General features: G+C 41.3%; 1 protein-coding gene across 5 annotated transcripts in view; it reads left to right on the plus strand.

The window, feature by feature from the left end:
• The window catches only part of svep1 (sushi, von Willebrand factor type A, EGF and pentraxin domain containing 1), a 108228-nt gene that overhangs the window by 33930 nt on the left and 57227 nt on the right, over nt 1-17071 (plus strand). For 4 of the 5 annotated variants that reach the window (XM_074623916.1, XM_074623919.1, XM_074623915.1 and 1 more), the window contains one exon: nt 705-881. In XM_074623916.1, coding sequence (XP_074480017.1) covers nt 705-881 — 177 coding nt within the window. Of the gene's footprint in view, nt 1-704; nt 882-5325; nt 5467-17071 lie in introns of those variants that run through there. The other variant, XM_074623920.1, reaches the window with a different exon arrangement.

Consider the following 17071-nt stretch of genomic DNA (forward strand, 5'->3'; position numbering starts at 1 on the left):
GTCTGCCCAACGCCTCAAAGCACACACTCAGCTTTTCAAACATGGAGCCACATGTTGAGCCGCTCTCACTGGTCATGGATCAAATCGCAGAAATTACACCACATGTCTCTCCTCTTCTTCTATTGCCCTCTCTGCTTCCTTCCTTCCTGCTCTCGTAATAAGAGGGAAATAAAAAGGAGCAGGTTGACTTCTAGAAATTAAATTTAAGTTTCCTCGTAGTCCAGCTTCAAAGCCAGTTTTGGCCTCAGTCTAAACTCCTAGTTACAGTCCTAAATCCAATTCTTTGGCATTCTTTAGCTCTGATTTATACTCTTTATACTGGGGGAAAGGATATAGCGTTTGCTTTTAGTCAGTTGTACATGTGTGACTTGCAGGCACTGTAGATTTTTATCAATGCATTTTTGTGGTGGTGTTCACAATTTCCATTATTTCTTGAGTAAAGGGTGTCAGATGTCTGGAAATGTGTTTAATTCAGCCATGATAGAATCTGACATTTTACTGTAATAATACACACTAATGATGGTTAGATGTTTTTTTTACCCTTTAAGACTGCTGTCCCTCATTCATGCACTTTGCAAGTGGGTGAAATTGTGCCACTTTTACTGTAACAATTGAACACTTTAGATAAATAGTCTGATTTGCCAGGTGCTGAAATCTGATCCTACTGCAACCTGCGCTTCTCTGTGTCTGTTTTCCACCCTCAGACCTCCCCTCAGGCAGCTACATCCAGGAAGACCTGTCACTTTGCTCCTCGCTGTGCGAAGCGGGCAGGGATTGCTGCGACCTGATGGCCAGCTGTAAGTGCGGCACGCACACCGGACAGTACGACTGCATCTGTGAGAAGGGATACTACGGCAAGGGTCTGCAGCACGAGTGCACAGGTAGGACAGACGGATGTATGACAGATATAAACCCTCACACCACCTTGTTTTCTCTCTACAGTCACCATCTTAACAGTTCTATCCTCAATTTGTCTCTTATCGGTAGAGAGCAGCGATATAATGGTTTGAAAACTATCTGGAAGGACTCGTGTGAGTTTGCCAACATTTAAGAAGGGAGATTATTCCTGTAAATGGCTCGTACAATATTATCAGATATTTTGTGTCAAACACTGATACCAAATAACACGTTTGAGTCTAAGTTTACCCATAGACATGTCTGGTGGAACAAGTAGGTGATAAATCAGCTTAAAATGCTGGTAACCTGAGCAGCTAGTGTGTATTTTGTGTGTGTGTGTGTTTAGGGAATGACACGATAAGATCTTACTGAAAATTATCATTCACAACTTTTTATGTGGAAGCACCAAAGTGAGTTGCTACTCCTGTCCTCCTCGTCAACAGCAAAAGTCATAACACTCTTGACAGTCTACATGCAACTTTAAGAAGTATTTAGACTGAGCAGCGGCCGTCAGCTTCGCAAAGCTACGACAGAGCTTGAAAAAGCAGACAACCAACCCAGTAAAAAGGCTGTGTCTGTAGCATGTTTAGCTTTGCTGTTTTTATGCCACAGAGCCGGCGACAGTCGTGGCTGGAGCCATTATGTTTTTGGGTTGTCCGTCCATCCCATTTTCGTTAATGCGATATATCAAAAATACCTGGAGGGAATTTCTTCAAATTTGACACAGACATCCACTTGGACTCAAGGAGGAACTCATTACATTTTGGTAATCAAAGGTCACTAAGACATCACAAACTCAAGATTTCATATGCCAATTATGACAATTTCACAAATGTCTGATCACAAACTGCAACTTGACTGGTTGGCGGAGGCATACAACCACGAGGCGGTAATTCTAGTTTGTTTCATTCCACTTTCCACAGCCTGACCAACATTGTTTTTACTCATAGACATTTCGAGTTCCTTATAGTTTCTCTTCCTCTTGTCCTGGCCTCCTTTACCTGTCAGCGTCTCCTCCAAATCACAACGAGCTCACTATGGGTGAAAGTTAAATAAGCAGACTGTCCACTTAGCGCAGTGTAAGCTGTCCACAGGGCAGATCCCTATCAACAAACCCTGTAATGTGCCACAGAGGCTGGAATGAGACAGTGACGTCTTTGTGCGTTCTCGCTCTCAACCTTCTATTTCCTCTTTTCAATCACATCTCATACATATATTTCTTTCTTCTTTAAATGCACCGAAAACCCCGCTGTCATTTTAAAACAAACTGTCTTTTTTTTCTGTGGCGCTTATTGCTTCGCCTCTCACTTCTGTTTCATACATATCCATTTGAGGAACTAAAAAAATCTGTTTCATCTGTTGCCAGAGTGCTCTGGCTTTGACCCTGTTGTTCCTTACTACTGGTTATTTATAATGTTAGGGCTCTAGGACTTATTATTTTAAGGTTGCACACGAACGTCATTTCAGATAAGATCTTCTGTGGAAGTTGCACTCGTGTACGTGTGTGTGTGTGTGTGTGTGTGTGTGTGTGTGTGTGTGTGTGTGTGTGTGTGTGTGTGTGTGTGTGTGTGTGTAACCATAAGCAATTAATCTTGGGTGCAAAGGCAAGCATGTCCATGCATATATTAATGTGGCGTACACACATATGGAATTATTTCCTGGGTTCAGAAAATTATACAGATCCATAAACTGTAAATTCAAATTATAGTAATGTAGAATGTACCAATGTACATTTAAAATTATAGACTCGTCAAGAAAACCATAAACAGACTTCAATGGAGAGTGAAAATATGGGATATAGGAGCGCTTTCTCTCTCAGTCTTTTCATTCTCTTAAAGCCAAACATTTACCTTTTATTATCTTCATTTGAGTCTCCTCCTAATCTCCTTTAGAGTTTCAAAATATGTACATGTTTTCATAAGCTCTACGATGTATTAAATTCTTTATTTTTCTACATTTCTTGTTTTCTCTCCATCAGTTGGTTGTAAAGTTCGATAAAACTTCCTCAATTGCGAAGTGCTTTTTGTCTTTGTCGGAAAAAAAACGCTAAATGTGATTATGGAAACGCAAACATTTAAGTTATATAACTGATCAGCTGTTTCTGCTCTCGGCTTCTTCTCGGATATTTCTATTTCAGCGAATGCTTGTCTTCATCTCCGGACAGCATGAAACATGACCAGTACCAGCTGACACGAAAGAGCAACTAAAACTTGCCCAATTGAAACAAATTCCTGAAGACCTCTCTCCATGTTTCTCTCGTAGATGGCCAAACCAGCTTGTTTTGTTTCCAGTTTCGCAACCTCTACTTCTTCTACTCTGTTTACTGGTAGATTACAGCCACGTGTAGCCTACAGCGCCAACATCTGACCAAACTACGCTGTAGCCGAGTTTATTTGCTCCAAACCAGTTAAATTGAAACGGGCGACATTTAAAAAGTTTGCTTAAAATTCGCTTGACAATTGAGTGGAAGTGGTGAGGCAGCGGCTCTTCTTTGTAAGGGGAAACCCTCAAATTCAGCCTTTAATTCTGTAGAACTGATTTGTTTTGCTTGAGTGTATTGTTTAAAATCAATCCAACACCTCAGACAGTCAAATTAAAACACTTGCCAGCAGCCTGTGTAATGGCGCGTTAATTTGTCTTCTAAATGTCCGTTCTCCGGTCTGTTAAATCTCCAGCGTAATGTTGCAATTTGATGCAGGTGGTCCCCGTCGTTTAAACTGAGGTTAAGGGTTGATACATTATTTTTACTGAATATGTAATCACCAAAGTCACGGAGAAACATAGCAGTCTGTGTGATTGTTGGAGAGCAGAACGACTAGCAGATGCACTGGCTGGTGTTGTGTTAAACCTCATTCATTTAGACAGCTCAGCCTTCGTGCAGGGGAGGCAGGTGGGAGAGAACGAAGGCAATTTGTAGAGGAAAGCAGAAATCTGGATAGCAATCTACTCTCATAATAGGAAACAATGGGCCATAATCCTGCTTATATTTGCCCTCTAGGTCTTTCTCTCTCTTACACATGTTTTCAATCCAGAATTAGATAACAGGCAGAGAAGGAGGGGAAAAAGCCATTTGAGCGACAGACGAGTTAAATAATTCAGATCAGAGTTTAAAAGTTGTAGAGAGAAGAGAAAGTGGCAGAGCGGAGGAGGATTTTCAAAGCAAGAGCCAGAGGAAAGGGCATCGGGGTCATCATGCCAAAAAGCACGCCTCTCTAATTCTCATCAGATGTTGTCGAGACTGGAGCCCCACTCTGCTTATTAATCTGTTTTAATGGTTTAATTAATAGCAGAGAGCAGACTGCAGAGTTGGTTCAGCCGGCTCGAGGAAGGAAGGACACAGCGAGGCGCTGCGACCGCAACTGAGGACTACTTCCTCTGTTTGTCTCTCACTCATATAACAATGTCTCATGGGAGAGGAGATGGATATTTTGCGGTGGACACTTGATTGTCTATGAGTCGTCATCCTATAGAGCTGACTGGAATATATGTCAATGGAGTTACGAGAACGTTGGCAGGCTAAGGCCCTGTTAGCCTCGTTCAGCTCAGTTTTGGTTTGTTAAGTGGTGCGAAACACCCTCGTATATGTTTTCGAACACTACGTTTATTGAAGGTTTTATTCTCTAATAACTAACGAGGCTCTTTTGAAGCCGTAGTGGCTCCAAAACCAATTAGATTTGTGGTGAGAGCGGTACGTAACCAAGAAACATACAAGCAAACTCAACAAACTCCTGCTGTTTTCAGAAAAAAAAAAAATCCAGCGTCTCTCTCTTAATATTCTGTTGCTTTAACCTCAATGGGCTTGGCTGCACCGAAGGTGTTTGGTGAATTATGGGTACACCGTCTGCGTCAGCAATGCCAGGGCTCTTGAGTGGCAGACAGGCGAGTTGCTCTGTCTTGCATAAGCTTGATGGTCGCTGTGTGGCTTCAGGTGGTCTTGTTGTCTAGACTGAAAGTTTGGAGAGGTTTTATTCTTTTTGGACTTTGTTTTCTCACATTTAACAGTCTTTGACACATCTGAAAATAATATGGCCGAACCTTAGGCCTTTCAGTGGATTATTATTATCATTGGCTGAAGGGCTCTGTTGGAAACACTATCCAAATCCCTACAGTGCGCACACAGCAGTGTTGTTTATGAATCTGTCGACAGCCAAGTGAAACAGCCTCTTCCACAAAACACGACTGGAATCCCAGCCGATAGAAACGCACGATGAACCCGGTTCCTGCACAGTTTGGTTTACGAGGCCAAACAGGACATTGTTGCCTCTATTCAAATTCCAGTCTCAAGCTCACATTATCTGCATCACGGAGGATCACCAGAGGAATGGGGAAGTGGATAAATGGAGTGAGAGAAGTGGGGGTGCAGGAGGGCAACATGTTTTCCTCCTGTCACACATTCTGGCTTATCAGCCTCTTCTGTAGCCTGAGAGAACGACAGCAGGTCTGGACTGTGTTAATGTGGTGTCAGCAGCACTGGCTTTGTTCTGATCAGGACGGCTCTGCTGGGGATGAAGGAGTGAGAGAGAGCAGAAGGAAACAAAGAAAAGAAGAAATAAAGATAAAGCAAGGCAGGTGAGATGACAGGAAAAGGATTAAGAGAAAGTATTTCCTTTTTTTTATATATACTTTATTTTTCCCTTTTTTTTCAAGGTTGTTTTCATATATGTAATTTACAGTTTGTACAACTGTAGTACAACTGTAGTATACAATAGTTTATAAACCATTTAAGTAATTGAGCTTAGAAACAAACACAATTAGTACACAAGAGAAAACATCAGCATTCAAAATTTAAATAAATATATATATATATATATATATATAATAAAATAATAATAATAAATAATAATAATACAAAGAGAAAAAATAATAATAATAAATCAAATAAATAAGTGAATAAAAAAAGAGAAAGTATTTACAGGCAGATTTAGTGATATAGGATGTTTTTTGTGGGTTAAAGCGTGAAGATGCTATCCCTCTGATGTCCAGATCATACCGTATATACTGTATAACTGGCCTTTTACATGTGCCTGTGCGTCTGTTTCATACTCTACCTTTCTGTATTTCATCTCTCTGTGTTCTACCTTTTTCTTTGCTGCTTAAATGCACAAAATGTTTTTTTCTGTCGCTAGGGGTGTCTCAAGCAAAACAAAAACAAAAGACGGAGTTTGGTGACGTCGTGAAATAGCACGGTATCATGGGAGTTGTTGTCTTCACCACCATTGTCGTCATTGCAGTCATCTTTCTCCAGTGGTGAAGTGCGGCCTGCGGCGAGCTGCCAAGCAATATCTATGAAAGCTGAGGCTTGTTTCTCTGATAACTTAAGATCCAGGCGTCAGATGACTAAAATCCTTCATACGGTTAAAATATATACTTTAAACAACCAAGATCGTAAAAATGTGGCTTAAAACTGGATTAAAGTCAATTTATGACAGCTTGTCATCACTCTTTTATTTCTCTGTATGCCAGTAATAGTGAAGACCCTTACATTTGAGTCTGAGTAGATTCTCTTCCACTGAATAACAATATTTTGTTTATTGATGGATGTCTTTGACTTACCCGAGATATGAGCTGTTGACTATAACAAAACACACCCTCCTCAGTGTTGATACAGGAAGAATTGCTCAATGTTTAAAAAATGTAGTCGATATAAGCCTCTTGATCCCACGAGGAGACGCGTGGCAGCAGTGAGCTTCAGCTCGACCCTGAACATACAACACATCCGTCTCTCTGTGTGGATGGACGGTCTGTTTCCTTGTTGTGAGGAGGCGTTCACTGCGTCTGTACTGTAAATATTTGTGGCCTCGATGTGACTGACCGAGAGATCCCGGGAGAGGAAGCTTCGAGGTGGACATAAACTAATCGGAGGAATTAAAATGACAACAAGAGAGGTGGAATTCGTTGAATGTTGTAGACTATGAAAAGTGTTGAAATAGGAGAAATGTTGCAATCATTATCTTCTTCTCTCTGGCCTCATCCCCCCCTTGCAGAGGTCTCAAGTGTAAATGTTTTTTTGGTGGTTATCACCAATCCTCAACAGCTCATCTCGCTCTGCACTGTCACGCTTACACACAAGTATACACTGCGAAGGGATCAACACTTACGCACGGCCACATGTTTGTGGCGGGCTTTGCGTGCACACACCTCTGACCCATTAAAACATACCACATTCAAGGATCTGACACATACCAGATGCCTGGCAATGGTGCAGAACCAGGGCTGTTTATATCACCTGAGAGAGTACAGATACTACACACTGTAGCCATAATAGATCACAACAGAGAGCCTTTCAATCATGGATACAGTTACATACACTACATTAAAATGCTTTTTGTTGCACACTGGATTTAGATCTGTGTTAAGAAACATTTACAAAACTATTCTCAATGAAAGTAAATCTAGCTGCTCTTATTATTTAGACTTGTATCCCTTTGTAAACACAGCAGTGGATTAACAGTTTCAGCCTGTACAATACAGTAGCACAGTGAAATAGTCTTCTCTTTAACTGTGTCTTTTAATCTATCTTTGTTTATGTGCTTCTCTTCTTTGGCCATATGGATTAAAGGTTGATTGATTTGGGCATACCGAGAATTTGATTTCACCAAGTTGGGTCGAATCTGTTCGACTGTTGCTTGTTGTTCTCAGTAAGATTATTTGAAATGGTGTAAATTGTAAAACTCTTTCTGATGAATGGCAATTTCTGTTTTGACACGGACAGAAATTCATGTTCTCATAGGATTTCAGTGGTTGCCTTGTGATGCAACTGTAGTCATAGCTTACCTATTGCCAAGTGTGTTGTCTCTGTCGTTCAATATGTGCACCTTTTTGGCTGCCAAGACTAAAAATCAGTGCGTGTATGTTGTTGGAAACCATTAAGTGTGATTTGTCCAGTCTTTGTATGCTCCAGCCAGTCTTCAGGTCTGACCCCGAGTGTCCCGGAGTTGATAAATACATCACTAGGCTTTTTAAAAACACATTTTAGTAGAATGAAAGGCCTAAGGAGTCAATAAAAGGGTTTATCACATTTACGCTTATTTACGTTCAGGCGGCATTCATCATGTTTACGTGGGTCATTTACAGAGTTATCTGAAGTCAGGAGCGTTGAATCTGACGTGACACACTCGTATGAGCCCGCAGTTTCGAAAAAAAAGTAAGAGAAAGTTAAGAAAAGAATACGAAAATGTTCTTGCCCAATGTAATGATGGTTTTGCTATTCTTACCAGCACTGACGCTCAAGAGATAACGATTCTCCTGATGGTGCTGCAGGATGGAAGGCCAAAGGAGTCAATAAAAGGGTTTATTGAAGAAGTTATGCTCCGCAAATGTCATGGAAAACTTCCCATTCAATTTTGATCTGTTGTGGAAGCGATGTGGCCTGATGATGGCACAGGAGGGGGCTCAGGAGGTCAAACACATTAAGATATAACATCTGGGGACTATGAATATTTACAGCAGATGTCATGGACTTCAGCCAGTGGTTTTCTAGATACCTTGTCATTTACCAAAATGTCATTAGCGCCGCTGCCAGTAGACGGATGAAAGCAGCCTAATATTTGACACTGGCCTTCTGTTTGCTCAGCCGTTGTAATTTGCACTTCAATGTTTTCAAAAGTAAATATATTTCTACCAGAGGAGTTGAGGATTTGGCCGACTCATCCAACATGTTACATAAACATGCGTATAAAGACTCTCTATTTCCTCCAACTGCACAAATCCTAATCCCCACAGCATCCATAACCACAGCAGACTGTCTGCTTCTGTACAGTATGCCTGCGCCCGTCCAAGTCCTTGTTTCTCAATAGTTTTGTGGTGAAAATAAAAGCTTCAGTTGCTCAACATGTATTCTGGCCCAGTTCTGGTCCAGTTATGAGCAGGGGGCAAATGCCTGGGATTTCCTGAGGACAAGAGGAGGGGGAGCGTTTTCGGGGGGTCAAGTACCACCACAACCCCGACTCCTAAACCCCCATTAGTTACTTAAACTGATTAGATGGAAGTTGTTTTTTCTTTGTTGAGCAGTGAGTGGAAATAGAGAGGGAGGGAGGGCGATCCCTTACCCCAGAGCCATGCATCTTTTGTGGTGGATGGATGGAGAGCTTTCAATGACTGGGCAAAGATCAGACTGGCTCTGTGCCAGACGGAGAGAGACAGAGAGGGAGGGAGGGGGGATACTACCGCTAATAAGCTCAGTAATAAAGATTATTTATATGGAACATAACTGCAAAGTGATTTACAGCCTGTCATTCTGATATGATATGTATGGAAGTTAATGAAAGACAGACAAATAAAACATCAAAATGTGATTACAGAGGAATGAAAGGGGCATATAAATTAGGTTCAAACTATTTATAAAGTGCACTGTATATCCTGCATAAACCCACCTGTGAAAGCCTAACACCTTAAGAGGACCAGCTGCAGCTTCTCAGCGTTATGGCACTGTGATGTAAAAGAAACAAACTCTCCCCCCAAACTCATTCATGACAGCAATAAATGTGATGTTGAATAACGGATAGTTTTGAGGTGAGGGATTATTACTGACATTTTCGGTGAGCTCATTTTGTTTCACCCAGAGGGCAACCTCCAGGGTCTGAAAAGTGAAGCCAATGCTGAAGTGCCTTAAACTTGCATTCTTTCTTATAACCAGCAGGGGGCGACTCCTCTGGTTGTAAAAAGAAAGTCTGATTGTATAGAAGTCTATGAGAAGATGAGCCTACTTCTCACTTGATTTATTACCTCAGTAAACATTGTAAACATGAGTTTATGGTCTAAATTGTTAGTTTCAAGTCTTCTTCAATACAGCATGATGTTCATTTAGTAAATTATGGTCCCATTTAGAGTCAGATAGACCATAAAGCAGGGGATGCTTTAGGGCGTGGCTACCTTGTGACTGACAGGTCGCTACCACGGCGTTGTCTGGTCTGGGAGTTGTCCGTGTTTTCGTCTTAGAATTTTAACCCTTTCACAACGTGTTTTCACTTCATGAAAGTTAATTGTAACATTGTGGTCGCCTAAAAAAGTCTTATTCAGCTGTACTTAGCTCCATCCTCTTGTGTCACTTCTGGTTGCAAAAAAACAAGATGGTGACGACCAAAATGCCAAATTCGAGGCTTCAAAACGGCAGTCCACAAACCAATGGGTGACGTCACAGTGACTATGTCCTCTTCGTATATACAGTCTATGGTTTCACCTCCAAATAAAGTGGTAGATAATCAGGTTAAACTGCTTGCTTATTTAATATAAATCAATTTTTATTGTCACACATTGTTCACAGCACAACACAGTGAAATTTAGCTACTGCATTCAACCCATCCTAGTATATTAGGAGCAGTTTGGGGAATGAATCCTTGCTCAAGGGCACCTTGGCAGTGCCCAGGAAGCAAACTGGCACCTCTCCAGCTACCAGTCCACACTCCGTAGCCAGTACCAAGACAAGTCCCTACGGACTGAGCTACTGCCGCCACAACCTGACCGAACCCCTGAACACGTGTTTCTTGCCCCGTTAGACATGATGCTGTGTTCCCAGATCGCACCTATTACTTTGTGAGTTATTATAACAGATAAAAGTGATGGTAAAAGCTATGAGAATACAACCCATGTTCCAATAAACCCAAGTAATCCTTAAACAAGTGAAATAAAACATGAAACGGGTGGAGAAATAAAACAACAGGAGGTTCAGTATTCGAAAGAAAATTTGGCAGCTCACCAAAAATGCATAGAAAGGAGTTTTAAAAGAGCCCAGTGTGTGTGAGCTGCCCTCAGGTGATGTGCCGACAGTCTTTCATGTCATTCGGTGTTTTAAAGTTGTTGCTTTAGAGCAGATTGTATACATCAGTCTTTGTACAGGCAGTGTCGAAATCCATATTAGTCCCTCCCTCAGCGCCACATGTTTCAGCCCCGTTCCACCCTCCCTCCCCTCATTAAACGACACATATAGGTCTGTAAAAAGCCTTAATTGATGACTACTGCTGCCGTGTTTGTAGGTCAAGGATGTTGTAAAGCACACACGACTTGTGTTAAAAAAAGAGACAGAGATGAAGGAGCGAGGAGGCACAGAGGCTATAAACTGGGCCTAATAGGAACCTCCTCTGCAGGAGAGCATGAGGAACAAGGAGCCGTGAAACAGGCAGTGATGCGAAGCAGCACCTCACTGTGTCATTAACACTCCTCTTCCGTCCATCTTTCTTGCCATCGCTCCGTCAATTTCTCCTTTATTGTCCTCGTGCCTTCCACGGCTAGCCCCACAGCTTCCCCCCTCTGCTCTTCATGTTTCTCTCCAGCTACTGTACCGTGTCACCAGGTGCGCCACACGTAAATTAGCCATTTACAGAGCGGTGTTAAGCGGAGCAGAAACACCTCTTGTTAAATCTGTTCTGATCTGAGTCTTAGCCTGAGGACTGACCAGCGGCACGGTGGAGACACAAACACAAACTCTCAGCACTGATATAGCGACAGTCATGTATTCCTGACTGTTTATAGCTGTAGCTGTTTAAGTAATACATTCATCATTTAATGTCAGAATTTGCCCAGAGCCCAATGTGATGTCTTCAAATACTTCAAAACCAAAAGATATTTGATTTTTAAGTCCTCACATTTAAAAAAAACTCAGGAAATATTTGATGTTTTTATGTTTTTATAAATGTCTTAAACAATTTATCAATTATCAAATGGTTGTTAATTTTCAGGCACCACTACTACTACAAATAGCATTATTTTTTGATGGACCAACCAATTTAACGGTAAAAGATCTTTTTTTCTGAAACAAATTTCCGTGAGCCGTTTTCATTTATATTCGTGAAAGTCTTTGTTTAAACTATTATTTTTATTTTATAAAAAAACACTTCATTATTCTTTGTGAAACATGTGGATTCTGCTGGATTGATGTACTTACTGTATCTTAAAAAGAAGTCATGACCTAAAATAATCAAACAACATCAAAAATAATTAAGATTAGATCACATGATGTATTTCTAAAAACAAAAACATGCCAGTTTTTTTTAATTTTGTGGATTTTTTTGTCATTTATTACTTGTTATTTTACCAGTTTTGCTCACATGATTGTGGGATACTACAGTTACTCTGATTTCTTCTACTACTAATAAGACAAGACTGCACTTTCAAAAGGTTGGGGCAAATATTCATTGTTATATTAGAGGTATATTGTTAGTGGTTGTGTCTAGGAGGTGACACACAAATTGCGAAACTCTCGCAAGATAGTTATGGTTAGGCTAGGTCACTGGGCAGCGAGTCTTGCAAGAGCTTTTGCAAGATTTTGCAATTTAATCAGTAATGAATGCCTTGTTAACTCACACTGTAGCCAAGAATGCTAAATTCATGATCTTGTGTGCCACCAACATCCCAGTACTGACAAAGTGCACATTATGTGGAGACAAAAAAAAAACCAAACTTCTCTGCTTTGACTTTTTGCACTTAAAATATTTTAACTTCTTTGTGCTTCTCTCTCACACATAATTTAAACTGACAAATGTGCCCATGGGAATTTAAGGTGGAACGACTTTCTCCATTAGCATCTTAAGTGCTTTTCTCCACCGTCTTTTTCAAGGCCTTTGCCCTTCTTCTAATCCAACATGTTTGTCCCTCACTGTGACCCCCATCCGTCTCTGGATATTTTCACCGACCCTCTTCAGTGCTCTTTCAGCTCCCTCCTACTTCCTTTCACTTTCTGATCTTCCCATTCTCTGTATGTGTGAGAGCTGTTGACTGAAATCTCTCCAGTTGGTGGGAGGTGATGAAGAGGGACGCACGCTACGTCAAAGGTCAGAATGGAGGAAGTCAGCCGCTGCCAGCTTTCTGGAAGAGAAGCATCTGTCTGTCAGCTCTTTTTTTTTCTCTCGCTCTCTGACCCACCGATCAGCTCCTGTTGTGACACAACGGCTTCCTCAACACTAGAAATCGTTGTGTTTCAGTAGAAATATTCTGTCCGTGACCACAGAGACGCCGGAAGTCTGTGAGAGTTGGGGATGCTGAGAGAAAGTCAGTCTATATAATGACGTCATACTAAATGCTGCTTTCATGTTTTTTGCTTTAATTTGAATGTTCCGGATCATATATATTTTGTAGTTATTAACAACACTGAATACAGGTTCCGCCTGAGTTTTTAGAGGTGCTGTGCAGCCGTTGAGGTATGGGGAGTGGGGAGTTTGGGGGTCCTCCCTCAAGAAAATTTGAAGGTTTTTGACTTATTCTGTAAATCAAAAGAGCAGATTCAGAAAACTGAACACCGTTTTATCAGTGCGTAACATCGCTCATCAATATTATGTACTGCTTTTGCACGACGTGACCATTGTATTCATAAATTACAGCGCGCTCGTTCTCACCCCCCTCCCCCGTGCAGCGCGTCGGCTCGTCCGGATGCCCTCCACATTGTTTGTGCCATGCAATGGCAGGGAAAACCCTGATTTTAGAAAAGCAAACTTGAACATTAACATACTGCAGCCACAGCAACTACACAGTCAACAACACAGAGCTAAAGCCCGAGAACTGAGGAGATGAAGAGTGAGTGAGGCAGTGTTTGGATGACACAACCAGGTTACTGTAGCTTATAATAATGCAGGAGACAGGCGAGGATCTACCGATGCACATTCACTCCGCGGAGGTTCATATGAGACGGTATAAGAAATATTTATTTAACAATATATATATACATATATGTATATATATTATTTCCATTGCAGTTAAACAGTAGGACTGCAGGAAAAGCAACATTTCCAGCGTCCCTGCGTGACCAAGTTTGCGACGGTGTGAGATGATGTTTGGGTGTGGAGAGTTGGCAGGACGACAGGGGAAGAAATAACAATTGTTTTCAGTCCGTTTGTGACTCTCATTTAGATTAGCATGCTCTTTATGTGCACACAACACACAAGCAGATATATATAGAGAAACACAGAAAGACACAAGCACACACTGGATGGGCCTGTCAGGGAATCTGTTTAGCAGAAACCATCCCTGAACTCACAATCCCACAAGGAAACACCAACTCTGAGGCTACTGTGGGAACGGCGGTGTGTGTGTGTAGCGGATTAGTGTACATATGAGCATGTGTGTGCATGTGGTGGAGTGTTGTTTGCACATGCATGTACTGTATGTGTGCATGTACGTCCGATAGCACATCCTTCATCCTTGGAATTTGGTGATGTAACAATCGCAAAGGAAATGAAAACAGGCCTTTTTCTTTAAACATGTTCACATTCTGAGTGTTGTGCTACGTTGTCCCGAGTGTACTGAGATCATACCGCAGTCTTTTATCACATTTCACATCTGTAATCATGCACACCAGACTGGGGACCAACCTGTGTTTGTACAGTTGTTTAGCGGTTCGCCTCGCTCTCCCGTTGAATCCCAGTGTTCCCGGAGTCTGTAATAAGCGAGCAGGACAGTCTCCCCGTCCTTGGGAATCCATAAGAGGTATCTAGCAATTGCGGTGAAGTCATTCTCCCTTGGGAATCGGATTGAATAATAAGCAGGCAAACAGCGATGGAACAGCCACTGAACTTCCTCAGCTTCCTCTCCAAAGACTGCCTTGCATCACATCGCAGAAGTTTCACATTCTTGTGATCAGGAAGCCTGTGGAGGTTCGTTTCCCCCCCAGATGGAGGTTGTGTAGGTGGACAGCTGTGCAGCAGCCACATCTCACCCCCACATCCCCCTTTTTCACTCCGCAATCCAGCTGGAGAGCAGACCAGACTTCAATAAGACTCCGTCGATGTGATTTAGAGCATCCTGAGATGAGATTCCCAAACTTTTTTTTTTGCTATAGGTGACCCATGTAGCGAGGTTGGAAAATTCTTGTGATCCTTATCGCTGCAAACACAGACACATCCTGGTTTCACTCTTTGATTCTATGACGGCAAAATGTATCCGCAAGTGGAGCAGAAACTAAACCAGGTGACAGCTGTGTGGTTTCCCTCAGTGGATTTTGAGTCTGAAACCTGCTGCTGAAAGCTTCCTGCTTCATAATGAATAGCTGAAATAGTCGTTTTATTAGAGCTGGAAGGGTTCCAGTGTCATGCTATTTACTGTAGTAAAACAGTACATTATGTTTGGCACTCATTTTGTCTTCATATTGGTGCTTGTTGATGTACAGGTACAGCAGGACCTCACATATTCATCTTCACTCTTCTACTTGAGGTCATGAGTCCTGAAACTTAGAGCCATGTGGAGCAATATGAATGAATGGTAGACAGATGCTAGTGCTTTCTTGTTATGGTGGCTTGTCACTGAGGCAACCATAAGTGCAATGAATGGGGGGGCGGTAGGGGAGTGCATATAGTCTGCTGGCTCAGAATTAATGTATATACAGACTGTGTTTACCTGAAATTAAACATTAAAACTGAGCAGTTTCTTCATGTCTCTGACAGGCCTTTGCGTGAATGTATGTCGTTTTTTGTGGGCTAGACTATACATTTTAATTGTCCATTTCCATTGTCTATTTATGCACCTCAAGTGCACATTGGAAGTCTCAGTTCGGAGTGGAAAGTTTCCTCGCATGTGAACATTGTTTTCTCAGTGAAATACTCTGGAATTTAAACTTAACAACAATTCTTGTGTGAGAAGGCCGTCGACCACAAGTGGCCAGGCCAGGCTGGACTTCCTCGGTCTCCATCGTTTGGCTTTGAAGATGACAGACTTGGGTCACGGCATCACAAACATTATAGGACCACAGAAATATTTGTTACTTTTACTGTCTGATTTGCACTTAACGCCCATAATGTTAGCTACTCACTGTGTCAGCGACAGTTATGTTCCCTAAAGGTGCGTTATTTTGCTAACATGACATGGTTGGTACCAATGGATTCCTTAGGTTTTTCTAGTTTCATATAATACCAGTATATTCACTCTAGATTTAAGACTGAGCCCGCTACAACCTCTGAAAGACAGAATAGTGTCCGTCAGATTGTTAAGAGGTTAGTTTATATAATAATAATATGTATCGATACAGTAGTTCCACGCAAAATATCGAGATACTATGCCGTATCGATTTCCCCCACCCCTAATTCTGACATGGCTGCGACGCCAAAACAGAGGTCATTATCGCTAGTTAGCATGCCTGGTCATATGCTCAGGCTTGTTAAGTTATTCTTTGATCAGATGCTAGTCAGTATCATCACATAGGGCAACTTTGTTGGCATTTTTAGCTGGATAACATTTCAGTGGTTTCAGATTTTGTTCTCAATACAGATATTCTGTATGTCAAAATAAGATAAGACAAAGAAAAAAAACATTTTTCTTTTAATTTGACAGAGTGACTCCTGTTTTTAACCATTAATGACCTCTCCAATCCAACTGGTGATGAAAATACCGTGTGAATAGGGCTGGTTATCATTTTAAAATTTAATACGATACCTATGTTTATGGACTAATAGTACCAAAATAATAACTTTTCTTCTTTATTTAACAAAACAAATAAATTTGGACGTTACATTTTTTCTAAATACAAGCAGCCATACAAGAACTTTGCTTACATGAAATAGTCTGGCAAAATTATAATTTCAATCTACTATCTGATCAAAGAAGAAGTAAACAAGATCTGATGCCGAGGCTTATTCGTGAACGACACTGACTTTTTTGAGGTTTTAGATTGTTTTAAGTGTAAATATATGTTTAACTCCCCCGTTATAAGAAATAGGTGGTTTATGTTCAAGATAACATGTGGGAAGCCGTGTGTTTATGACTAATGTATGGATTGGCATGTGTGTTTGTGGATTTTGTTGGACTGAGCAGAATATGTCCCTCTAAGATGAAAACCTCTCTCTCTGTTTGTCATTGTGGCTGCGGAGGCAGATGTTCTGCTCTCCCTCTGGATCTCCTTTCATCGTTTCCGTCCCGGTCTGTTTTTAGGCCTGGCTAATCGAACACAGCCTTCCCCCAGAGACTCGAGAGATTCTCGTGTGATAGTAACTTTGGCTCGCGGGCCAGACGTGTCTGCCAGTTTAAATGACTAACTCACTTCATATTAGCAGACTGGACTTTAACAGATGAACTGGCCTGTGCTTGGTTTTGTCGTTGTCTTTTCGACTCCATACTTAATCCTAAGAGGATGTATTCTTCTGTTTTTCGTTTTAAATGTCAGTGACAGCTAAGAAGATAGTTAACTCTTACATTAGTGTAAGTCTTTGAATTTAAAGGTGAGGTTTCTGTGTAAGAGTTAGTATCTTAAAGGGGAACT

This window comes from Sebastes fasciatus, chromosome 22 (genome assembly GCF_043250625.1).
Source record: "Sebastes fasciatus isolate fSebFas1 chromosome 22, fSebFas1.pri, whole genome shotgun sequence".
Taxonomy (NCBI): Eukaryota; Metazoa; Chordata; class Actinopteri; order Perciformes; family Sebastidae; genus Sebastes; species Sebastes fasciatus.